Source organism: Podarcis melisellensis, assembly GCF_964234715.1.
Source record: "Podarcis melisellensis genome assembly, chromosome: 12".
NCBI lineage: Eukaryota > Metazoa > Chordata > Lepidosauria > Squamata > Lacertidae > Podarcis > Podarcis melisellensis.
In genome coordinates, this window is record NC_138544.1 from 55,229,182 (window position 1) to 55,256,231 (window position 27,050).

General features: G+C 45.3%; 1 protein-coding gene across 1 annotated transcript in view; it reads left to right on the forward strand.

The window, feature by feature from the left end:
• WNT9A (Wnt family member 9A) overlaps positions 1–7,876 on the forward strand; it is a 57,960-nt gene extending 50,084 nt beyond the window's left edge. Inside the window, exon 4 of the mRNA XM_081882653.1 lies at positions 3,638–7,876. Coding sequence (XP_081738779.1) covers positions 3,638–4,111 — 474 coding nt within the window. The 3' untranslated portion in view covers positions 4,112–7,876. The remainder of the gene's footprint in view (positions 1–3,637) is intronic.
• Positions 7,877–27,050: the final 19,174 nt, after the last annotated feature.

Below are 27,050 nucleotides of genomic sequence, written 5' to 3' on the forward strand. Positions count from 1 at the left end.
ACCTGTCCTAGGCTTTGCTGCCATTCCAGCACAATTCTCCATTCCAAATCTGTTTCCTTAGCTCTGTGGCTGCCATGCAATGGGCCCATGGTGGCTTGGTGAACCATGCCCTGTTGGCCTCTTGCTCTGCTTAGTTAGTGGCCAGGCCCCATCCCACTTCAAATGTTTATCTGTTAAGAGAACGTTCCCTGTTCCAAGAATCCTGGGCATTGTCTCTTGAGGGGACTGAGGAATTCTCTGGCTCTGTAACTTCACACACAACTACAGTGGTACCTCGGGTTACATACGCTTCAGGTTACATTCGCTTCAGGTTACAGACTCCGTTAACCCAGAAATAGTACCTCGGGTTAAGAACTTTGCTTCAGGATGAGAACAGAAATTGCACGGCGGCGGTGTGGCAGCAGTGGGAGGCCCCATTAGCTAAAGTGGTGCTTCAGGTTAAGAACGGACCTCCGGAACAAATTAAGTACATAACTAGAGGTACCACTGTATGACTCCCAGGTGATAATTAGGGAGTCTATGTCAATTTCTCTAAGCTTAAATTTGGTTCTCCACATTAGCATGCCATTTATTTTTTAAGTCCTGAAAATTCACCAGCCTTTGGGTGAAAATTTCTCCTAGAACCACCTGTTATTGTATGTAACATTGTCTAAAACGACCCTTTTGCAAAGCTGTTTCCTGGAATAGAATGCATTTTTTTGTAAGTTTTCAATTTTTACCTCCAACATATGCATTTCTATGGATGTTACTTGGCTAGAAAACAGCATTGCAAAATTCGGAGAAGTGTGCATTTCCAAGCATGGCTGTGTTTTGTTTGATTCTCGTATTGTTTCGGGGAGTGCAGATCTGGTAGGTTTGCCGTTAAAGGTGAGCTACATCAAATGGTCTTCCCCATCTTTGTGACGGTTGAGAAATACGCTCTAGAAATAGGCAGGTCTGTTGGGCCCTCTGAAAGTGTCTTCTCCATTGCCCTGGCTTGGTGGTCTCTCAGCGGTCTGGAATGTTGTGTTTTCCATTACACACATATACACACACACACTTGCTGCGCTTCTGATCTTAACGGCTCTCCTGAGGCTCAGTAGACGGGTTTCTCCCACCCGACCCTTTGAGCTATTGGCAGGCGGGATTGCTTGTTGCTTTGGGGACAAGGGGAACCTTTTTCCTGACCCCGCGCTGGAGAATTTCTGAGTGACGCAAGTCTTCCAATGCCACGCTTGCCGCCCAGCCCACCCCTTTGCCACCGCTTTAAAAATTTGCTTCCCGTTGAGGATTTCATTTCTCCTTTTTTTCACACCCACCTCTTTGCCCCAGAAGAGTGCAAGAATCGCCCTCTTTTACCCTCTTGCACCCATTTCATGCCTCGCTCAAGCACTTACGATATGACCTCAACGCTGGTGACAAGGCCAGCTTGTCTGGCACAGGGGGTTGAGGTAATTATCCAGAAGGACTTGGCCTTCTTTTTCTTTCTGGGTGAGGCGAAGAAAAAAAACAAGCCTAAGAATTCTGCAGCTTATTTTTAAAAAAGAAAATGAAAGCGTCCCCCCTGGCTCCTGCCAGATCCATCCCAGTTCATTCAACTATTCTTGGGAATGGGATAGTGGAGAAAGAAGCAGGAGTGAGAAACCAAAGACCTCTCTCTCACACACACCCTCCAGGCCTCCCATGTTCCAAGATTGCTGAATGATTTTCATGTATATTAAAAACGAGCTGCTGTATAATTCCAGCAATGCCCCCCCTTCTCTTCTGCATATGGTACCTTCCTCCTCCCCTGAAAAAAAAAACAACTCCCCTCGATTGCAATTCTCCCTTTTGTGTCCCATTAATGAAAAGTCAGAGTGTTAGCACACTTGATTTTGTTCCACCAGGCCAGAGTTAAGTGATGTTTTAATTAAATCTGCCTCTCCGCCCCCCCCCCCCCGGCCTCTTGCCCATGTTTCTCAGCAAAGTATCATTAAGCATAACTTTCTGACTACCTCTCCGGAGCGTTGCTAAGTTCCTTAATCCCCCAAAGGGCTGACCCCTTCTTTCTTTCTTTCTCGTTCCCTTCCACTCCACCTCCCCCCCCCCCCGGTGAGGTATGTCTGTTCAAGCGTGTCTTACAAATCTGAGGGGCACCATGAAAGGGGAGGCTGTTACCCTGGGCAGGATAATATCCATGTTTGCCCTTCCCAGTCTTGCTGGCTTCATCAGAAGAGGAGGAGGAGAAGAGCCTTCTGGTATCAGGCCAAGGGCCCATCTAGTCCAGCTTCCTCTTCTCACAGGGGCTGACCAGATGCCCCTTATGGGAAACCCACAAGCAGGATTCGAACAGAAGAGACCTCTGCCCTCCTGCGGTTTCCATCTGCTGGTATTCAAAAGCATTGCTGCCTCTGACCGTGGAGGCAGAGCCACTGACAGCCCTCTCCTCTATGAATTAGTTGAATTGTCTTTGAATTTCATCCAAAGTGTGGGTGCTCCCACAAAAATACTCATTTCTTACAAAAGAGGAGCAAGCATTCTGAGAGAATGGGAATCATACAAATTATACCAATTAAATGAATAGTCAAGACATTGGGGGCAGGATAACTTTTCAAGCCCTGCTTTTGAGCTCCCCCAGAGACAACTGGTTGGTGACCAGTGCTGGATTTACGTATAAGCTAAACAAGCTTAGGGCCCCACTCTCCTGGGACCCCCCAAAAAATTTAAAGGAAAAGAAACTGGATGTACATTTCCAAAATACAAGATAAAAAACAAATAAAATAAAAACCTACATGCAGCAACAGTGTTTTGTGTTGTGTAGGCTCCTATGATGGAAGTCATGTGCCCCGCCTGCTAGCCTGCTCCCTAAAATATCACTGGTTTGCTCATTTCTGTATATAGGGTACCTACATTCTGCATGTGCAAATGGCTTTAGGGAGTGCCTGACGTGCTCTGGTCCAAGGGGCCACGAAGAGCCGGACACGACTAAACAACAACAACAACCTATTAGGTCCATAAATTACCATATAGCATATATTTAACACAAAAAAACTGCGACAATTTGTTGTTGACAGAGACAGCTGGACATATAAAGGGCCCCTTTACCTTCAGTAGCTTAGGGCATGGGTAGGCAAACTAAGGCCCAGGGGCTGAATCTGGCACAATTGCCTTCTAAATCCAGCCCGCGGATGGTCCGGGAATCATCGTGTTTTTACATTAGAATGTGTGCTTTTATTTAAAATGCATCTCTGGGTTATTTGTGGGGCACAGGAATTCATTCATTTCCCCCCTCCAAAATCTAGTCTGGCCCCCCACAAGGTCTGAGGGACGGTGGACTGGCCCCCTGCTGAAAATGTTTGCTGATCCCTGGCTTAAGGCCTCATCCAACCTAAATCTAGCCCTGTTGGTGACTGTAAGAATAGGATGCTAGATGTAATGGCTCATTGACATGATCTAGCCAAGGCTATGCTCCTCTTCTCATATGTAGAGTTCTGGGAACCTCTTGTCAATGTTAACAGAGAACGCTTGTTTTTTTAGCTTTTAGAAACGCTTTTTTTTAAAAGGAAAGAGGGCACAGTTCATTTGCCTGGAAACCTGAACTCAGCCGCTCCCTGCAGCACCAATTTGCTGCCGGCTCGCTTGCCTTGCCTGTCATTAACGCTCAGTTCCTCACCTGCAGGTCATCAAAGCTGGCGTCGAGACCACCTGCAAGTGCCACGGCGTCTCTGGATCCTGCACCGTCCGGACCTGCTGGCGGCAGCTCTCCCCGTTCCACGAGATTGGCAAGCAGCTGAAGCAGAGGTACGAGATGGCCCTCAAAGTGGGCAGCACGACCAACGAGGCCACGGGCGAGGGGGACATCTCCCCGCCCAAGAAGTCCATCCTGGGCCACGGCGACCAAATCCCACGGACTACGGACCTCGTCTACATTGACGACTCGCCCAGCTTCTGCCTGGTGAGCCGCTATTCGCCCGGCACGTCGGGCAGGAAATGTTACAAGGACAAGAACTGTGAGAGCATCTGCTGCGGCCGGGGGCACAACACCCAGAGCCGCGTGGTGACCAGACCCTGCCAGTGCCAGGTCCGCTGGTGCTGCTACGTGGAGTGCAAACAGTGTACGCAGAGGGAGGAGGTCTATACGTGCAAGGACTGATGTGGCGCAACAGAGGGGTCTTGCACACCAGCCGATTGCCTTTGCTGATGACGGGAGAGGGCCCACCCAGGGAGGTGAAACAGGGTTTGAAAGGGTGTTTTTCACGGTTGACTTGAGAAGCGATGCCAAAATGGTGTAAGCACTTTGTAGGGTACAGGTGACCCCCCAACTCTTGTCTTCTTGTTTCCTTGACCTTCTGCCCCCTTCTCTGCAAACCCAGCTGACGCTTCTGGAGACAAGTGCCTACTGCATGGAGTCCGTGTCAATTGTGCGCTGTTGCGAAAAATGCAACAAAATAATTGGTGGTGACGACTGAAATGGGATTCCTAGCGGTTTTCCCTCGTCACTGCCCTTCACGAAACTTTGGCTACATCAGGCATTCTCTTTTGGGTAGAGAACCTTCTGGCCTGTAATCTGGATTGTCCTATGTGTTCCATGACTGCCTTGAGATCCATGGTGAGGAACGGGAAAAAGCACCACCCCGTTTTATGAAGAATTCGATACCAAAAGTGTATCAAGGGGAAGGGGTGGTGATGTCGGACTTCAGCACCTCTTTAAAGGAGGAGAGTCAAGGTTTAAAAAGTTACATACTGGGATCTCCTAAAATAGGATGTTTCAATGTGGCCTGCTTGATGGAAGGCAGTTGTGGTTCCTCAACGTGGAGGGTTTGGGTTGACCACCTCCACTTTGAAGCAGACATTGTGAGATTTCCTTCCAGATGTCAAGACGTCCCATTGCATTGCCCCACTTCAATCTCCCTCTCACTTCTTGTCACCTTCACAATCTACTTCTGTAAATGATGAAAACCACTAGAGGCCTCCTTAAACCTTCCCAGGGACACACCAGCACTCTATAACTCCTTATTATTATTATTGTTTTTATTTTGTACCTCTTATTGCTTCAAAACTCACCCTGTGGATGCTGCCTTAAATTCCAGTACGTATTGAAATCCTAACTTCTGGACATGCTGTTTAGGCAAGTTGCCTTCCTGGTTTTATGGAGAAACCCTGTTGCCTTATAGGCTGCAATGCTGCTTTGACTTTTCCTCGTAAGCCGTTCTTGACCGGATCGCACAACCAACTTACTCTACATCTCTTCGGATCTCATTCCAGTTACACTCAACAGCGATAGTGGTTTATACCGGCACAGATCTCTGTAAAGATCTTTGTAACATTTCTTCCTTAAGCCACTAGATTGAGGCATCATGTGTGTTAGAAATCAAATACAACAGCAGTGCAAATACTGGGTTCTGAGTGACTGACTGGTGACCACCAAGAGGGGAAGGGAAGCCAGAGAAGAACCAACAGCAGTGACCAAAACCAAAGGGTGATCTGGGCTACTTGCGATTCTTCCATTGCTTTTTAGAATTGGAACGTTACAAATCTGATGACTGGGCTGCGACAATTTTCCTCCTTCAACAATACTACTTGGATCAGAAGCGGCTAGCTAACTTGGCAAAGTGCCTACTGTAGGCAGTGATAATTGGCGTTAAGCATTTCTGATTCTCCAGTAGTAGCATTTTTTTTAAACGATTTTTTTTAACCTGTTGACCTGGTTTTCAGTGGGGAGCTGGATAAGAAAAAAACCTTCTGCATGGTTTCCGTTTGTGTGCCTGGGGCTGTCCAATCTTCGAAGGATGCCCTCTCTATCTTTTTTTCCCTTTACTGCCGCTTCTCTAAAATAATAATAAAAAATAGTAGCCACTCGCCTCGTATCTAAGCTATATTATTGTGCATCTACTGGGAGGGGATGGATTTGACTGGCTTTTGTATACTGTCAGATTGGAAAACTGATTGAGGGTGGTCAAGAGGCAAGGCTTGCTTTTGCTGGTCCAGGATTCTGCAAAATTGGAAGACGGTACTTCTTGTCCATCTTTTGGAAGGCCAGATGAGACCGGTTGCAACAGATGTTGAACCTCAAAGACACCTATTCCCCTCCCTCTCTGCCCTGGTGGCTCTCCATGCAACAGACTCCTCAATCTGAACTCTGTCCTCGGGTGTCACACCAGATGGACCAGTCCTGAAGTTCTGTGCAAATTGGTTTAAGAAAAGGCTGAATAGAAACCTATTATTCAATGTGGATATATATAAATATATATATATATATGCGCCTAAATATAAATATGGAACATTTATTTATTAAGTCTTTCAGAAGTACCTTCTTATGGTTTCAATGTGGTATTATGTCCAGTCCTCTCTTGAGCATGCTTGATCTCTCCTCCCCACCTTGTTTTGCACGCCCACATAACTTTATCCAAATCATTACTTCTTGGACAAAATTTAAGATGCATGCTGCATGCCACATTCTCCAGATTTTCTTCTTGTGTGTGGGATCTGGACTACTCAGCTCAGTCCTCGCTCACTGGAAGAACAGATCGCAAATAGTCAGGGAGGAAAGTTTAGGCCAGTCCACATTTTTTCATTGAAGTGACCTGAATTTACACCCCCTGGGTTTGATGTGCGACTTGGAACATAATTTTCCTTTGGCTCTTGCCCATCTCCAGATTGGAAAAAAAATGTATTTCCAGATGCAAAAATGGGATAGAACCAAACAGATATAGGAATTGATTCTTAAGAATTTGATATGAGGTAGAGCAGGCATAAGCAAAATCGGCCCTCCAGATGTTTTGGGACTACAACTCCCATGATCCCTAGCTAACAGGACCAGTGGTCAGGGATGGTGGGAATTGTAGTCCCAAAACATCTGGAGGGCCGAGTTTGCCTATGCCTGGGCTATGGGTACTGACTCATCCATGCGTGATCTCGCTATGGTACCTTAACTATTACAGTTGAGCTCCATTCTAAGCTGGGGGGGAAGGCCAGACTGAGCTATTTTGCTGCCCCAGGTGAAATCTGTTTGAGCGTGTTGAGGGCCACCATTTATGCTTTTCTCCCTAGGGAGTGTTTCCCAACTTGCAATTGGCAAGAACGAGTGTATAATCTGGGAAACTTTTTGCCAAAGACAGTGTGACCCCTGTGTTGAAGAGGAAGCGAGGGGATTTTTTTCTACCCATTTCCGAGCCAACAACCTTGCCTGTTGCCCTGTGTAGCCCCCATGATTGGGGTAGCCTCGTGCCTTCTTGGGCCTGTCCCCCTTATCAGCTGTAGATGACCTTGCTTTCTGGATCTTTGCCCAGGTTGGCTGACGAAAGGCAGACATCCTTACACACACACACCAGTTCCTTGCATTTGCTGGGGTTCCTCTAGAGTGAAACCATCCTGATTAAGACCAGCATGCAATGAATTGGCTTTAGGTTAAGTGGAAGAAGGGGCAGCCCCACCTCAAGTGCCATTGGCTAGGTGATAGTCTTCATGGCTGTAGCTCAGTGGCAGAGCTTTGCCTACAGAAGATCCCAGGTTCCATCCTCAATATCTCCAGGTCAGGCTGGAAAAAGTTCCAGTCTGATACGTGGCAGAGGTGCTGCCAGGCCAGACAATACTGAGCTAGTTTCACTCAATGGATTGCCACTGGTGATAAACCTAGCTGTAAGGAATCAAACCCTTGTAATGGATGCCACTGCTGTATTTTCGCCATGGCTAAATGTTGTGTTCACCAGAAAGCGCAAGTGTGAATGGGCTTTTCCCCGTATGGGTAGGATGGCGCTGTAACTGACTGTAGCTTTGCTGCAAATATTGATATCCCAGTTTGAATTGGAGTTGTGAACCTGCAAAATGCCTGCATTCTATTGCAAAAAGGTTCTCAAAACGTGGGGGAATCCATCACTGGTCCTGTGCAATTTAAAAAGGAGCGGATCTCTGGGCTCGCTTAGGATCACAGCCCTAAATTATATTCAGTTACAGATAGGTAGCCGTGTTGGTCTGCCATAGTCAAAACAAAAAAAATTCCTTCCAGTAGCACCTTAAAGACCAACTAAGTTAGTTCTTGGTATGAGCTTTCGTGTGCATGCACACTTCTTCAGATACACGAAGAAGTGTGCATGCACGCGAAAACTCATACCAAGAACTAACTTAGTTGGTCTTTAAGGTGCTACTGGAAGGAATTTTTTTTGTTTTGACTAAATTATATTGTATCTCAAAGTGGGTCAGCCTCTAACTGGGTGGAAAATTTGGGTGTATCGTTAAAGACAATCCTGTGAATTGTTACTCCTCAGTAAGCCCTACTGAGATACTTACACAAGTAAGCATGCATTGGATTGCAGCTTCAGGTTAGTAATTTCACCCCCAGTAAAGGGGAAGGAGGAGTTCTGCATTTTCTGCCTCCAGCATCAAAATGTCTTAGGCTCCAAATCCTGGATGGATTTCCCTTGTGGGTAAAAATGTCTCAACCTTCTGAACTGAGAGCATTGCAATAGTAAGAGGCCAACTTTTTAGGACTTCAGATAGGCAGAATAGTGAAATTGCAGGTGTACATTCAGAGAATGTGGCCCCCATTTTTTTTGTACATGTTTGTCTTGTTGAAACATTGTCCCAGATCACACTTCACAGTAAACCACAGTCAGCAATTTTGCATGAACACACCTATTCTTGCATACAGAGAACTCCTTGCCTGGTGTTATGTCTAAACTAGGGACCATGGTGTATCTCACTCAAACAAACCATAATTGGCTACAGATCATGGTTTGCTTGGGGAGCAAAATAAACCCTCTTCCTTGGTTTGAATGAATGCAAGCCAACAACCATGGTTTGTCATTCCTCACCTCTTGCAGGGAGGTGTAAAATGAACATAATTGGCTTATGCGCAGTAAACCATGGCTTACCCTGATGTGTGAACATTGTCTTATGTGCAGCTGTGCAAAGAAAGGAGAAGCAGAGCATCTCTTCCACCCACCTTTGCTCAGAAATTGGTCCTGCTGAATTCTATAGGACTTCCTCCTGAGTAAAGCGTGTGTAGGATTGTGGCCTTTGAGCTGAGAGGCAAAGGAGTGAGTGAACTACTGAGTGGGAGAAACTCCTCTTTGTATAATAATTCGCGCACTGAAGCCCGGGTGTTTCTGTAAGTATTTAAAAATGTATTTATGTTAATGCAAATATTATTGCTTTCCTGTTATATAGATATATATATATATATATATATTGTAAATAGTAAGGTTTATTCTCCTGTGGTTTTTTTTTTTAAAAATATATAAATAGTATTGAGGCACATGCATTGAATTGTATAGGCAGGTGTAATACACTTATTATTATTATTATTATTATTATTATTATTATTATTATTATTATTATTATTCCCCTTTTGAGATTGGGCTAGCTTTTATGGGGCTTTCATCAACCCAAGGCCATATTACAAGTTGTCCTCCCCAGTAAACGTGAGGCTAGTGTGCAGTGCCTTCCTTGCCTTAAATTCTGGGAAACTAACATGGTGTCTTGCGTACTATGTAAGATTCAGACTCCCCTCCAGCCCTGACCATTGATTGGCCCATGCAGACTGAGTGTGGTGAGGGTTATGAGTCTCTACACAATACGAGGACAATATGTTGGCTCCCCCTGCTATCAATGTTGGTGAAGAGACAATTGACCAGGATCCAACACGCTACCCTTTGGAGAAGCTTCCAAAGGCTGGCTTGTGTCCAGTGAGACTTTTGATTTGAGTTTAACCCCTGAGCTGAATCTCAAAACTGCTCTCGACTCTCCTTGGTTTCTGAAAAAAACCTTTTTGTGTCATGGAGATGGGCGAGGGAGTTTCTGTTGTTTGTGGAACTGCAAGTCGAAAGCCGGCCGGGTTCTGCGTAACTAGCTAGCCGTGTTGGTTCTTTAGATGCTCCCTATGAAACAGAACGAGGGAGGGAGAGTCCTCAATCCAGCCTTCACCCACCTCTTGGTGTTGTTAGACTGCAGCTCACATCAGCCACAGCTGGGTGTTGCAGTCCAACAACATCTGGAGGGTACCAGGTGGGTGAAGAGAGGCATTAAATTCCATTGTTTTAATGAAAATGTCCTCTAGTAGCTGAGGGCCAGCAGATCCCTTGTATTCTACACCTTCCATTTTGCTTCTCTTTGTTGCTTAATCTTTTGCGGCTGTTTCATAAGTTAACATGTTTAGCAAATGCTCCTAATATACACACAATGATATTTTGTAGTAATATATATGCAATATGGGTGCACACACTGCAGAGGATGTTTTGCTCAGCCATGGTGCCTTGTAGCAAGTGCCCTTGTGACCATCTGCCTTCTGCATATTTAGGGCAGTTTTGTGGAAAGCCAGGAGAGTCAGCGTTAGGGTGTTTTTTTTTTTGCAAGACAAAATGACACAAACCCAGGAGGATGTGTTTTGTTGAACCTACTGAAGTTGCAAAGAACCTGTGACCGCCCATGCAGTCACCAATTGACTTAAATGGGCCTGTTGAGATTCTTGCTCCCCTATTCAATTGTACTGGGTCATGATCATGGTGTTCATGGAGATGGGTTTTTCATCATCTGCCAAATTCTCACTGGGTCCAAGAAATATCTGCTCTTAATGGGTTTTTTGTTCCATGACCTAGCAGTGGGCTGTTCCTATTTGTAGCCCAAAAGTAAGTTGTTGACCCAAAGCTGAAAATGATCTTGTGTTGTTTTAACACATTGGTTATGCCTTAAGGTAGACACTTTCCTGGTCTCCTAGAACACTTTTTGCTGCTTCAATCTAAGGCAACTGGTTCTGTTGTGACAATCATAAGGGTTGGCTCCTTTGTCAAACATGGAGCGACAGTACACTTTGACTGTCATCTTTTCCAGGCAAAGTCTAAATCTGACTCCACATGAAAGCTAACCAAGGAAGGGGAGAGAATGGAGAAGAACCTGCCACAGCTGTGCTAGCCCAGGGCAAGCTAGGGGCATTCATGGAGAAGGCTGGAACATAGGCAAGTCATAGCATAGCAAGTCATAACCTTGGTCCATCTACTCAGCATGGTCTATCCTAACTCGTGGCCCCTTTCTAGGGTTTCAGATGAGGCAGACATTCTCAGCTCCTCTTGGAGATGCTAGGAATTGAACCTGGAATGTTCTGCACACAAAGCAGACTTGGTTGAGCACAGCGCCTGTGGATTGTGCATGAGTTGGACTGTTGTGGTGGCCATCTTGCCTTTCATTGATTTCCTATTCCTCTCTCTCAATCTTGATGGAAACCACATTGAGTCCTATCAGCGGAAAAGGCAGGCTATAAATTAATGTATAATAATAATAATAATAATAATAATAATAATAATAATAATAGGTTCTCCTTGCCCAATCAACCTTGTCTTCCCGACATTCTTCCTCTAGTGGGGTGCATCCATTATTTATATAAATTACTATTCAATAATATAGTTACAAAACTACTTTTCCCAACCTGATGTAACTGAGACACCTTTTGTGGTAGGTTTTCCAGTGTTACATTCAAACCCACAAAACACCACACCAGGTTCTATCTTCTATGACTGCCTGAGGCAGCCCGTGACTTGTGGACCTCTAGGTGGTATTGAGGCTCCGATTCCCACCAACCCTAGCAAGCTTTGCCCATTGTTAGGTACGATGGGAGCTGTGGTTCAACATCTAGAGGTCACCAACTTGGGGAAGGCTAGGCCGAAGGTGGAAGAGTCAGTGGTGTGCATAGAAAGTTGTCAACGTCCTATCAGATGGTAAAGGCTGTCAGATGTGGTTGTCCTTGAGATGGACCCAGGATATGATAAGTTGATGTCAGGTGCCGTAATAAAAGGGTTATGAACAGAGGCCCTGTTAGGGTCTTACTTCCAAGCTTGGAGATGTGAAGAAAGGGGGAAGTACAATGTTTCCCTTTTGAAGCTAAAAGTACTGCCAAAATGGCACCCCCATGTCAACTGGTTTTCTCTTCCTGCCAAAAATTGTTAGGATCTCTTTCATGTCACAATTTGGAGTGGAGATTGTAGGGGTGGGGAGTCTTAAAATGATGTCAAAAAGGCTGTGGCTGTGTGGTAGAGTGTCTGCTTTGCATGCATAAGCTCCCAGGGTCAAATTTCCAGCATCTCAGGGTAGGTTTGGGAAATATCTCTGCCCGAAACGCTCTAGAGCTGTTGCCAGTCCATGTAGACAGCACTGTACTAGATGGACCAAAGGTTTTGAGTCTGCGTAAGAGAGCTTCCTGTTTACCTAAGCCAATGCAAAAGGGGAGGTGGAGAACTTTGCAGGAGATGTGTTCAGCAGCACTTTTCTTAGATTTTAAGGTTCATCGTTTTAGCCTCTATTTCTTGGTTTGGAGAAAGGCACGGAGAGGTGATCTCCCTGAATATGAAACAAACAAACAAAACCAGCCTTTGGGTATGAATGATTAAGTTTTAAAAATTGCCATCTGAATTGGATCAGCATCCTCCGTTTCTGTTTTGGGTGTATCGATTTTTAGTAAAAAAAGAGAAAGTATTGTTTAGCTCATTAATGGTCTCTGATTCCATTTTTCATCTAGGAAGCATGAACAGGGACTTGTTGTGCAAACTGAGTTCCTTTTGGGAAGGGTTGTGAGGAGCAAATTCTGACATATGAAGGATTTGTAGTATGTAATATTATTATATTTTCCAGGGGGCGGGTTTGGGGTGGTTAATGTCTTATGGGAGCCTAAATTATTTTTCTCTACCTCATATGTACAGCTTTGTTTAGGTATAAATCTGATTCTTGAGTGACTGTGGAGAATGTATTTAAATTATTTAACATCTTTGTATAACAAATGAGAACAAATGAAACAATAAATGTATTTTAAATTATATCATGGAGCCTGTCTTGATATCTTGCTGAGGTGGAATGACGGCCTGGGGGGGGGGAGAGTGTGAGTCCCATGGGTCTTCCAAGACTTCTAGAAGTCTCCAAAAACAGAGTGCTTTCCGCCGGTAGAGCAACTGTCTATGTAGTATGATGATGTGTCCAACTCTTTTTTAAAAATATAATTATATTTTATTAATTTTCCATACAATCGTACCACATTACAATTTCTGTTGAACTTTTCGGTTTTTTGACTTCCTTTGGCTTTTCTGCCAATCATTCGAATTTAATTTCTTTAAATACACATTTCCAAATTTTGATATTGCCTTTATGCCTTTATGCCTTCCCCCCTCTTATATTTTACTTTTTTACAATATTTCTTATTTTATCACAGAGCTTCTTTAAATGCCACTAACACTTAAACATTCCCAGTAATCTGTTAATTTTCGCCAGTCCTCGATGGATTTTTGATCTCGTTGATATCTAATCTTCCCAGTCAGTTTATCAAGTTCTGCATAGTCCATCAGCTTCGTTCTCCATTCCTCCAACGTTGGTAATTGTTCTTGTTTCCATTTCTTGCCGCTGTTACTGCATATTGGAAGATCTTATGGTCCTTTCTATTTATTTCGTTGCCTACAGTTCCTAAGAGAAAAGCCTCTGGTTTCTTAACAAATGTATATTTCAACATTTTTTTCAATTCATTATATATCAACTCCCAGAAACTTTTCACTTTCTTGCATTCCCACCACATATGAAAAAATGTACCATCTATTTCTTTACATTTCCAACACTTCTTACATGTTTTGTACATTTTTGCAAGTTTTACTGGTGTAATGTACCATCTATACATCATTTTCATAATATTTTCCTTTAATGCAGTACATGCAGTAAATTTAATACTTTCATTCCATAGTTTTATCCAATCGTTAAATTGTATATTATATCCAATAACTTTGGCCCATTTTATCATAACTGATTTAACTTCTTCATCTTTTCTGTGCCATTCCAACAATATCTTATACATTTTGGATCTATCCAAGATGTGTCCAACTCTTAATCATAGAGGAGATGTGGGAAAGCTTTGGCCTTCCAGATATTGCTGAACTACAACTCCCAACAGCCCCAGCAAGCATAGCCAATGGCAAAGGGTGATGGGAGTTGTAGTTCAGCAACAACTGAACTACAAAGTTCCCCTCACTGCCCAGTAGTAGAAGGTTGGTGTACAGTACAATGCAGATAACATGGGTTAGGAGCTTTCTATAGCCAATTCAATTAAATATTTGTGGAGCCCCGTCACAAAGTCCATGATTATGCTATAGAATTTGGAATAAAGTTCATGAAGAGATAATAAAGATTTTTTTAAAAAAAACAATTCAACAAGAAACAAGAAGTGTATCTTCTGGGATTAATAGCAAATGACACCTCCATAAATAAGAAAAGGATATTCTTATACGCATCCTCTGCCGCAAGAGTTCTCATAGCAAAGAACTGGAAGGGAGACAAAATACCCACAATAACAGATTGGCAAATCAAACTTCTTGCATTTGTTGAATTGGCCAAAATGACAGCAGCTGTCGGAGGTCAAAGAAATCAAAATTCAATAAAAGAATGGAGTTGCGTTAATGAATACACACAAAAAAAACACTGCTCCGGTACAGAAATATTGATATGTAAAGAACAAAGTTTGTGAGGGGGAAAGGTTACAAATGCAAGTAAGATCAGAATGTTTGTCAAATGCAATATAACAACACAACTGTAAAGATAAGTTATAGAATTAAGGTCAAGCAATGATGGAGGGAAGTCAGATTTTAATTCACATTTCAAGTTATGTTGAACCAATGGTGGGGGGGTGAGGTGGGGGGATGCTTTGTGTTACTAACATGTAAAAGGTAAAGGTAAAGGGACCCCTGACCATTAGGTCCAGTCGTGACTGACTCTGGGGTCGCGGCGCTCATCTCGCTTTACTGGCCGAGGGAGCCGGCGTACAGCTTCCAGGTCATGTGGCCAGCATGACTAAGCCGCTTCTGGCGAACCAGAGCAGCGCATGGAAACGCTGTTTACCTTCCCGCTGGAGCAATACCTATTTATCTACTTGCACTTTGACGTGCTTTTGAACTGCTAGGTTGGCAGGAGCAGGGACTGAGCAACGGGAGCTCACGCTGTTGCAGGGATTCGAACCACCGACCTTCTGATCGGCAAGTCCTAGGCTCTGTGGTTTAACCCACATATGCACTAACATGTACATATATGTAAACCTTTCTGTTATTTTGTAGAGATAAAAACTTCAATAAAAATAAAAACAATTTGCTCCTAAGGCAGAAAGTGATAGCCACCAACTCTGGTGTCTTAGAAAGTCAGATTAGATGAATATATGGAGAGAAAGGCCATGTTTTGCCTCTGAATACCAGCTGAAAACTCGGGAGCACTGTTGCACTCATGCCCTGCTTGCAGGCTTCCCATAGGTATCTGGTTGGCTACTGTGATAACAGGATGCTAGACTAGATGGGCCATTGGCCTGATCCAACTGCCAGGCTCCACTTACGTTCTTAGAATCATAGAATTGTAGGGTTGGAAGGGTCCTAGAGGGTCCTCTCTAGTCTATCTCCCTGCAATGCAGGAATCCCTGACAGATGGCCATGAAAGCTCTTTTTTAAAACCTCCATAGGAGGAGATACAACCTTCTTCTTAGGTAGACTCTTCCACAGTCGATCAGCTTCTCCTGTCAGAAGGTTCTTTCATTTTTTTTTAAAAAATAATATTTATTAAAGTTTTAAAGGTTACAAAAAGAAAAAGTTAAAACACCATATTAAACAAAAACAAAACAACACATCACAATAAAGGAAAAAAAGAAAGAAAAAGAAAAAGAAGAAAACAGAAAAATAAAATCCATTAAAAAACACAGTGAATCTTCCCATAACTTATCTTTCATTTGCTTGTTTCCTTGACCTCCTCACACCTCCCTTTTTTGTATTCTAGTTCGGTTAACTATTTCAGCAAATCCTTTCCATCTTTTCCAATTTTTGTCCTGTAATTTATCTTAATATAATGTAACTTTACTTTCCCTCCTTTCACCAATTTACAGTCTGTTTTTTCCTAAACCTTTATACCATTTCTGCTAAAACCACATAACTTCATTCCAACATCCTTCTAACATTCATTAATTTTACAATATTTCTGTAAGTAGACTTTAAATTTCTTCCAATCTTCCTCCACCGACTCTTCTCCTTGGTCTCGGATTCTGCCGGTCATTTCCGCCAGTTCCATGTAGTCCATCACCTTCATCTGCCATTCTTCCCGGGTGGGTAGATCTTGTGTCTTCCAGTACTTTGCAATAAGTATTCTTGCTGCTGTTGTTGCATACATAAAGAAAGTTCTATCCTTCTTTGTTCTTTCAGATGTTAAGTCCGAACCTCCATTCTTTGAATCAATTGGGTTGAGTCCTTCCCTGTGGAGCAGCAGAAAACAAGCTTGCTCCATCTTCCTTGTGACCCCCCCTTCGGATAGCAGAATATGCCTGTCATATTGTCTCTTGGTCTCCTCTTTTCCAGGCTAAACATACCCAACTCCTTCAATGGTTCCTCCTAAGGCTAGATTTCTAGTCCCTTCATCATCCTGGTCCTCTTCATCCTGTGCGTGTTCCAGTCTGTTAATATCCTCCTTAAACTGTGATACCCAGAACTGGACTCGGTACATTTGTAGATTCTTTGTTCACTTTTAGTTCCATTCAGCTGGTGGAATTTATTCCCTTATCTATATCTCTTCAGGGTTTGTTGCCTTGGAATGGCCAGACATTGAGCTCCAATGGGAAATGGGTTCCACATATAAGGCAGACACTACCTGCTCTCAGAAATGCATAATGAGACTGAGTTGGGTCAAATATCCATTTATGCATTGAAAGTGAAGGCCATTTTGACCCTAAATCAAGACTTCGTTGCTGCAGTGTACTTACCCTAAACCTTAATCCAGGCCTGATTCTGTCATTTGCTGTCTTGCCTTTATCCAGGCCGATATTGCGATGCCTTTGTTTACTTTGGCTCTTTGACTAAGACGACAGACGCACAACACCCATCTCTCCCTTAATGTGGCTTTTGCCATATGGGCCTCATACTGCCGAGATGTTAAAACACCCTATTTATTTCACAAACCACAAATGTGCTTGTTTAAAACAAAACAAAAGTCCTTCCAGTGCAGGCTGGGAACAGGATCACTCAACTCTTTAATGAATTTCAGTTCCTCGTGGTGGTTGGTCTATGTAGCTGGCTACCGCCTTAGAGCAGTGATGAGGAACCTCTGGCTGACTCCAACTCCCATCAACCTTAACCAGCATGTCAGAGAAGATGGACACTGCGGTGGAGAAACATCTGGAGGACAGCAGCTTCCCCATCCCTGATCTAGAGGGCTGTGTAGAATGCCTATGGCCTTTCTTAACCTGGTGCCGCTAGATGCTTTGGACTACATCTCCCGTCAACCCCCGCCAGCAATGTTCAGGGATGATGGGAGTTGTAGTCTCGTAATACCTGGAGGAGTTCCGCAGCCCTGGTGCAACCATTGAGATGGTTGAGCATCTTCCACAGGCCTCAAACATTGGTTGGCTGCGGATTGGCCCTAGAGCAACCTTTCTCAACCTTGGGTCCCTAGATGATGTTGGACCACAACGCCCATCATCCCTAGCTTGAAGGACCAGTAGTCAGGGATGATGGGAGTTCTCCAAGGAGTTCTAGGTTCTCCTCATTCAATCACTACCCCAACAACCCTTTGAGGTGGGTTGGGCTGAGAGGCAGTGACTGCCCCAATGTCACTCAGTGAGCTTAGGAAAGACTCGTCGCGTGGTATCCTGGAGAGCTACTGCCAGTCAGTGTAGAGAAACACAGAGCTAGATGACCCAATGGTCTGGCTCAGTATGAGACAGCTTCCTATGATTCCTATCCCATGACTGTATACTTGAACCCTGGTCTCCTAGGTCCTAGTCCAACACTAATCAGGACACAACCACGGCTCTCATGCTCTCATTCTTTCACTTCTCTGCATTGGTTGTGTTACCGGACTTTCTGTAGACTGCAGAATAAATGACTGAAGCAGGGAGTCCCCTGCAATTGCAGAGGCTCCCTGTGTCCTTTAGAAACTCACACCTTCTAAAACGCATGTTCACCAGTATGAAAAGGTCCCCACTTTGGACAGCACACTCCCCAAATCATAGAGGGTGGTGAGAGTGATTGTAGCGAAGGCCGTAATCCAGGCATAGGCAAACTCCAGCCCTCCAGATGTTTGGTACTATAATTCCCATCATCCCTGACCACTGGTCCTGTTAGCTAGGGAAGATGGGAATTGTAGTCCCAAACATCTGGAGGGCTGGAGCTTGCCTATGCCTGCCGTAATCTTTCCCGTATCTTTACTGAACGTAGCATCAGAATGGCTGGAGAGAGATTGGATCAGTTCTCAAGATGCTGGGGTTTTTTTTCATTTAAAAAGCAGCTGGAAGTTTGTACACATACGCAGTGCTTTTTCCCCCTTAAAAAATATTTAGGGGTACTCTCATTTTCCTACTCATATTGAAACACTGCCCCTCAATGAGGCCAAATTTAGGTGCACAGAATGATGAGGGGTATGTGTTCCCCCAGAAAAAAAGTTCATTTGTTGATGGAATCCATTGACGTACCCTGAAACTGAGGTCAGGTGCAGTAGCAGAAACATTATTACATTCATTCATTCATTCATTCATTTATATGAATTAGTCATTTTTTAAAATAAGAAGATAGCTCAATGTGTCTTATATTATAGTACAAAATTTACAACTAATCTAAAACTGAAACAGAATAGAAGCTAGAGCATAAGAAGAGGCTGCTGGATGAGGCCAATGGCCCATCTAGTCCAGCATGTTGTTCTCAGATGCCTGTGGGAAACCAGCAATCAGGATTCAAACACAAGAGCCCTCTCCCTTCCTGCGGTTTCAGACGCATTCAGAAGTTTTGCTGTGTCCAACTGCAGCATTCTTATACAGTGGTACCTCGGGTTACAGACGCTTCAAGTGACATACGCTTCAGGTTACAGACTCCACTAACCCAGAAATGGTACCTCGGGTTAAGAATTTTGCTTCAGGATGAGAACAGACATTGTGCAGCGGCGGCACGGCAGGCCCCATTAGCTAAAGTGGTGTCTCTGGTTAAGAACAGTTTCAGGTTAAGAACGGACCTCCAGAATGAATTAAGTTCTTAACCAGAGGTACCACTGTACATCAGAAGAGATATAACACACCCCTCCCCCTAAAAGGGACCACTATTTCTAAAATCCAGATCAACACTAGATTCCAGTATTGTCAACTGAGGCCTGGGTGAACGCTTCTGGTGGAAGAAAAGCCATTGACCCTTGTTATAAATCAGGGGTATCTAAACTAGTGGCCTCTAAATCTCCAAATTTACTGGCCGAGGGAGCCGACGTTTGTCTGCAGACAGTTTTTCCGGGTCATGTGGCTAGCATGACTAAGCCGCTTCTGGCGAAACCAGAGCAGCGCACGGAAACGCCATTTACCTTCGCGCCAGAGTGGTACCTATTTATCTACTTGCACTTTGAGGTGCTTTCAAACTGCTAGGTTGGCAGGAGCAGGGACCAAGCAACCGGAGCTCACCCCATCGTGGGGATTCGAACTGCCGACCTTCTGATCGGCAAGTCCTAGGCTCTGTGGTTTAACCCACAGCGCCACCCACGTCCCTTGGCAGCTCTCACTGTAGCCAGTATTGAGCTATGGACCATTGGTTTGAAGTGACTTTTGCTCCCAGATGGGGCTATTCTGGAGGACAGCAGCTTGCCCCATCTGGATCAAAAGCTCCCAACAGTTTGGTTGATTTGTCTCCTGACAGAGAAAGTCGCTACCCAAGATCCTTTTCGACTGGAGATGCCAAGACTCAAACCTGGAAGCTTTGAGATGTGAGGCAAATACTCTACAATGGGCCCTTCTAACAGCATCAAAGGTTGTAAAGGTAAAGGTAAAGGGACCCCTAACCATTAGGTCCAGTTGTGGCCGACTCTGGGGTTGCGGCACTCATCTTGCTTTATTGGCCGAGGGAGCTGGCATACAGCTTCGGGTCATGTGGCCAGCATGACTAAGCCACTTCTGGCGAACCAGAGCAGCGCACAGAAACATCATTTACCTTCCCGCTGGAGCGGTACCTATTTATCTACTTGCACTTTGACATGCTTTTGAACTGCTAGGTTGGCAGGAGCAGGGACCGAGCAACAGGAGCTCACCCCGTCGCGGGGATTCGAACCGCCGACCTTCTGATCTGCAAGTCCTAGGCTTTGTGGTTTAACCCACAGCGCCACCCGCGTCCCATCAAAGGTTGTAGCTGCAGACATCTCCCTGTTTCGACAACCCCCGTTAATTGGTGTGCATACTTTCTGCAAAAAAAGAGAAAAAGCTCTGGGACCCAAACAAGGAGGCATTCATGGGGCTGCCATCTTTCCACTGGCTTTGCGACCACCGTGGGGAAGGCAAATTCAACTTGGGCGTACCTGTCATATGTCAGTCGACGTTATGCCCAACTTCTCGCTGGCATGGAGCAAAGGGAGATGGCGTCTCTTCCCTTCGCTGTCTCTCCCCCCCACCTCCCCTTTCCCTCCTTGGCGGGGTTTGTTTACGCTCCACACGGCAGGTGGGTCTGCTTTGCTTGGGGCTCCCTCCCTGCTCCCAGTGATGCCACCCAGCTCCACGCAAACGTTATCCTTTTTTCCAGCCCCTCTCTCGAAAAGGCTCAAGAGGGGGGTGTACTCTGCGAGGTAGCGCAGGGTAATAAAAGCAGCTGTCGCCTCAGCGCTGGGCAAACAAGTTATGTCACACTGTTTAGTAAACCCGTTTCCCCTTCGCACTGTGGAAAGAACCTGTCCTTTTTTTCTAAACTCCTGGAAAGTATAACGTCTGCCGTTCCCTCCTTGCCCCCCCCCCTCCACTTGCCCCTTCGACATTTCAATGTGTTAGGCTTATTCCATTTGTTGGGAAGGATCCAACTTTGATTTTGTTTTGGTTTTCCTTACAGGTTTCAATTGTCACTCGAGTTCCCCATCTCTGCCACACCCTGCCAGCCCTTTCTGAATTCTCCAGATAAATCTAAGGGGAGCAGTTAGTGTGGGTTTTATTTTCATTGGCGACTGTCGAGACTGGGACCGCTCGCTCTTTTCCGTATAGAGAAGAAGACCTATTAATCAATACTACACAGCTGACACTTCAAACAGTGGCTGGCCCGGGGGGTGGGGGTGGGTGGGATACAACTTGATTAATCAATGCAGGAAATCGTAGCCCACAAAGAATGCGTAATGGGACTTGGCTTCAAAGGACAGATTTGGGCCAGGATTTCAAGCCTTGTGAAGATCACGCCTGTCCGTGTGTCAGAACAGAGCCAGCCCGGCCATTAGGGAACTGGGGCGCTGTCTTCAGCACAAGTTCCTTAAACCCTGTTGACATCAATGGGATTTAAGGAGCCTAAATGCAGGCAGGATTTGCAGCTGTGATTCCAAACATAAAGGGTTCTTAGGACAGCCACTTGAAAGGTCTCCAAGCGGTGACCTGGGAACAGGAACGGAAGCGTGCCACCATGTGGCTCTGGTCAAATGAGGGAACGGCATGAGACGGGTGGCCACACCAGTTGAGGGAATGGTTGTGGCTCTGTGGAAGAGAGGCTGGTTTGAATGGTCCCCAATTCTTACCCTGTATCTGTAGTTATGATCCATAAAGGTGTTCCAAACACCGGAGAGCCACTGTTGGCCAGTGTGGACAATGCTGAGGTAACTAGACTAGTGGCTGGAGTCGATATAAGGCAGCTTTGTAGGTTCCTATATTCCTTCCCACACCATCCTGAATTTAAGAGATGTACTGTTTCAGTTTTGGGGTGTGACAATAAGGGAGCGCAAAACTTTGTCTGAATACTCAGAACTGGCCTTTTGTATTCTATTGAGAGCCAGTGTGGTGTAGTGGTTAAGAGGGATAGACTAGTAATCTGGGGAACCGGGTTCGCGTCTCCGCTCCTCCACATGCAGCTGCTGGGCGACCTTGGGCCAGTCACACTTCTTTGAAGTCTCTCAGCCCCACTCACTTCACAGAGTGTTTGTTCTGGGGGAGGAAGGGAACTTTGAGACTCCTTCGGGTAGTGATAAAGCAGGATATCAAATCCAAACTCCTCTTCTTCTTCTATTGATGTTGTTGGCATATGTCTGTATCAGGAGACACTCCCCCTCTCTAGCAAACTTACAAGAAAACTCTGCACTTCAGCTCCTATCATATGCCTATCTAGCAAGCATACATTGTTGGTTTGACTGCACCGTAAACATCCGACACTCCAGGAAGGGTTGGGAAGGTTCCCTGCCTGAAACCCTGAAGAATCGCTGCCATATTGTATAGACAGTATAGAGCTAGATGAATGGTGGTCTGAGTGAGTGTAAGGCAACTTCTTAAGTTCCTATGATGTTTACACACCCTGCTCGCCAAGTGACAAGACACACCAGGGGTTCCAACACTTACCCAAGGCTCAGTTTCCTTTGAATGGAAGTCAACGTGGTATCTTTAGGATACATGGTTGTATTTAAACACCCACCCACCCACACCCTGATCATAGGATGGAGGATCTCTGAGCATTAATACCCCAGCAGATTTTGCTTCACCTTTTGGTTTCCAGGGAAGCCCCAAGTCACAGGTTGGGTTCCACCACAGAGCAGACATGTCTCAGTATCTCCAGCTTCCAGCATCAGCCCAGAGAGGACTCTGAGAGACACTCCCACTGTGCCCTGTCAGGGAGAGGGCGAAGCCATACATACAATCTCCTCACCTGGCTGGGCAAGTTCCTCTTTGCCCTTTCACCTCATTCTAGCAATGCAGAACATCTGCATGTCTGAGCTCCATAGCTCAGACACCACTTTAAGCTAAAGGATATCTCTGTCAGTAGATTACCATTTTAAGCCTGCCTAAACAAAGCTGCTGCTATCTGTTATTCTTCAGCAAGTGTTCTGAGTAAATGTTATGGTTACCTTTTACAAGACCGTTTGCGTGATTATTGTTTTAAGGGGGAGAAAAGGGCAAAATGTCGTGAGAACCCAGTCTGTCTTAAAGCATCCTGAATTACTTAAACTGAAAGTCTTAATCTAGCCTAGCTAAGCTTCCCCTTTTAAGCTGCAAAGGGACACACTCTGCTGAACTCGCAAACGTGAGGGAGGAAGGATAATATCTAATAAATATATCCTCTTTTTTCTTTAAGAGAGGAGATATTTATTAGATTTTAGAAAGAAAAAGAGAAAGAAGGTTCTTTTTAATTTATGGGGTGGTCTTGTAGTAAGGTTAAAACTTACTGGGAAATGATATATAATGAATTGGAAAGGATGTTTGAAATGTTTGTAAAAAAACAAAACAAAACCCAGAAGTTTTTCTTTTGGGAATTATAGGGACAGAACTATGTAAATTGTATAGCAATGTATTTATGTATGCTGCTACAGCAGCAAGAATGTTACTTGCCCCAAAATGGGAAAAAGCAGAAGTCCCAGCAAAGGAAGAATGGATACAAAAACTGATGGAATATGCAGAAATGGCGAAACTTACTGGAAGAATAAGAAATCAAGATAATAAACTTTTTATAAAAGAATGGAAAACATTGGCAGGATTATTGTAATAACCTGCAGTTTCATAGCAGTATATCCAGTATTTGAATTAGATAATTAAATGAGCAAATTAAATGAATTTGGGTAGGCAGAAGATAAAAAGGGACACCTGACCATTAGGTCCAGTCATGGACGACTCTGGGGTTGCGGCGCTCATCTCGCTTTATTGGCCGAGGGAGCCGGCATACAGCTTCCGGGTCATGTGGCCAGCATGACTAAGCCGCTTCTGGCGAACCAGAGTAGTGCACGGAAACGCCGTTTACCTTCCCGCTGGAGTGGTACCTATTTATCTACTTGCACTGGCGTGCTTTTGAACTGCTAGGTTGGCAGGAGCAGCGACCGAGTAACGGGAACTCACCCTGTTGCGGGGATTCAAACCACCGACCTTCTGATTAGCAAGTCCTAGGCTCTGTGGTTTAACCCACAGCGCCACCCGCGTCCCAGGCAGAAGATAGTGAAAATAAATTTAAGGAACCGCAGAAAGAGGGGGAGGAAGTCAAGTTTTGAAATGTTAAAATAACTGTAAAATTAATGAAATGTATAAACCTGAAAAGTATAAAAATATAAAAATATCCTCCCTTACCATCTATACACATCCCAAATGGAGAGGCCGGGGATTGAACCTAGGACCTGCTGCATGCAAATGAGATGCCTTACCACCGAGCTATGCCCCTCTCTGTTTATGTGAGAAGAAGAAGAGGAGTTTGGATTTGATATCCCACTTTATCACTACCTGAAGGAGTCTCAAAGCGGCTCACAATCTCCTTTCCCTTCCTCCCCCACAACAAACACTCTGTGAGGTGAGTGAGGCTGAGAGACTTCAGAGAAGTGTGACTAGCCCAAGGTTACCCAGTAGCTGCATGTGGAGGAGTGGAGACGCGAACCTGGTTCACCAGATTACGAGTCCACAGCTCTTTAACCACTACACAAATCCCCCCGGGCGCAGCTTCTTCTGATTGCCCGTCTGCATTTTCTTCCACAAGGGCTACCTCTTGCATCCACACATTTCTCTCTTCTTAGCCTTGAATCATCTCTGGATCCTCAGCCAGCATCTACCAGGGAGCCAAGTCCCCACTCCGCTCTTCGCCACGCCCAGACTCCTCCTTCCTGTTTCGTTTGAAAACTCCTCTGTAGTTAAGATTTCTCTTGGCGCGGCTTCAGGAAGTCATCGTCTTCGTTGGAAACAACAACTCAGAGGGGAAACCAGGTGATGCAAAGCTCCCCATGAATAAAGCAGCCACGGTGGCCTCTGGAGAAACGCAACCCAGTTTCAGACGTCCCGTCGAAATCCAGAGACTGAGCCTCGGCTGGATCCCTTCCTTCTGCTTCCCTACTTACTCCGATCCACTTTCCCTCGCCCTCGGCCTTGCAGCCTGTGTGCTTTGGATCCGGTAGCACCTCTCGCTCTTCTGGGCGACGGGAGACGGGGACATATATTCTCCGCACGTGTTAAAAAGAGCAGATAAACTCCGGGAAGCCGCCCGCTTCCAAAAGTGAGTCATCCCGAGAACCGATCTGGACAAACAGCTGTGCTAACATTGACTAAGTTGCTTATTAAAAATATTGGCAGACGAAGAAGAATCGCTCACTATTTGATCATCCCCCCTTCTCTGTCTTTCTTTTTTTGAAATTAGCAAAACAATCCGGGGAGATTTCAGAATAATATTTTTGGGTCAAGATAAGGCCTGTTGTTCTTCGCTGAAAAACCGCCCGCCTTTCCTCTCTCTGAGAAGTGCTTAGGGCAGAGGAAACTGATCTTTGCCAGCCGTCTCACCCTTCCCAAAGGATGGCAACTTAATCTACTCCCTCCTGTATCCCTCCCTCAGTTTTCATAGAACTGGAACAGGCCAGAGACCTGTTGTTGCAAAACTCCGTGAAGGGAAGTGAGCCTGATTTGCTACTTGTCTATTAATAGCGGATTAATTAAAAGGAGGGAGGTCTGCTTGATGTCTGTGCTAGGAAACGTCGGGGCTGGAGACCAGATGCGGCCGCCCCAGGGCTTTCTGTCTGGCCCTTGCATCTCTTCTCAAGTATCCCATGCTGGCAGTTAGGCAAAATACAGGACAGGTCGGGGGTGGGAATTGGGGGCACACACACTTTCACGACACCAAATCCTCCCTCCCCTTTGTGGAGGGGGGTTCCCCACATTAAGCCTCCCACCTCCCTTACCACCTTTCCAGACCTGTTCTTCCCCTCAACTCACGTCTTCTTCTTCTTCTTTGGCGATCTCTCGTAGCCGAGTAAGATTGTCTTCCATAAACACAGATTCAACAGTGAGTCCGTAAGTGACTGTGGAGGCCAATTCTGGATCCGCACGTCCTTCCACAGTGGGGACATTGGTTTCCAGGTGGGAGTTGATCACGGTGAGGATTTGCAAACCGTGCCTTCCTCTTAGCACATTTATCCCTTGCGTCCTGAGTTCAAAGCCCATGACTCACGTAGATGGGCAGGCGTCAGGGTAGATGGCTGGTTCCCACAGGCGCAATGAGCTGCAGCTTCAGCCTCTTGCCCATGCTGACGCCAGAAGAGACTCAAGCGTGGAGGGTGAGGCAAGAGGAAGGAGGAGAAATCACGTTGGGGTCACGGAGGGGGCGAAGCAGCGGGGGCCCTGCACCATGCTAGACCAGCGGTGGTGGCTGAGCACCAGTGAAAGGGAAGGAAGGAGGGGAACGAGGAAGGGAGAGGAGGTTGCTCCTTCCGACTTTGCTCCTTGTCAGCCACACCAACAGAGACACAACCACTATTTTGGGCTGGCCAAGCTTCATTCTGGGGGGGAAAGGCGTCCTGTTTGAAGTGCAACCAGGCAGGGCACACTTTTGTTCAAAATGTGGGAATGTTCAGGGATGCAGGAGAGGATATGTTGTTTGATTTTAGCCTTTCCAACTTGTGTAAACAAGTTCACAATTTAGCAGAGTAACATTCCCCCTTTTAAACTCACAGCGGATGCGTTTGCTCAGGCTCGCTAAAGCCTCTATAATAACTGTTCTGGTATTTCCCCTTTATTCCCTCATAAAAGATAAGACACAACACAGTCTTCTGTAAAAGTATAAAAAGAGTTTACTCACTCACATTCTGTTCACATTCGGATCCCAGAAGGCAGACTTAGCTGAGAAAAATAACATAACCTGGAAACTATCTCATAAGGACATAGGCCCTTTGTCCTCTCTTGGCTGGAGGCCAAGAGAGCATCTTTGGCTAAGGAGATGTTGCTTCTTTGATGAATGTAGTCAGAGAGAGAGAGATGGCTGCCCTGCCCTGTGCTTTTGTTGTTACCTGCACAGGTGAGGCCACACACACCTCTAGTCACATGCAGAGGAAGTCTGTCCCAGCCCAGAAGGAAACAGGAAGTTTACCTGCTGGCTGGACAAACATTCCTCCCCATGCATAAACATGTTCACTCTAGGAATGTTGTACTTGACTGCTCTTGTGTTTCACATCCCACACAAAAATGGTCCTACCCCATTTTCCTAGTGATGGGTGGCAACCTTACTGGCAATGCTTCTCACCCTTGTTGAGGGTTTTTGCTTGGCTGGGGGGCATCCTTGGACTCTGAAGGTGCCTCTTCCTTGCGTAGATGGAGGACAGAGCTGAGTTCGAACGTCTGTGGATACCAGCCTGCTGTTCAAAGGCAAACATGATCTTCATTGTCCTGCCTCCGGCCCCACCAA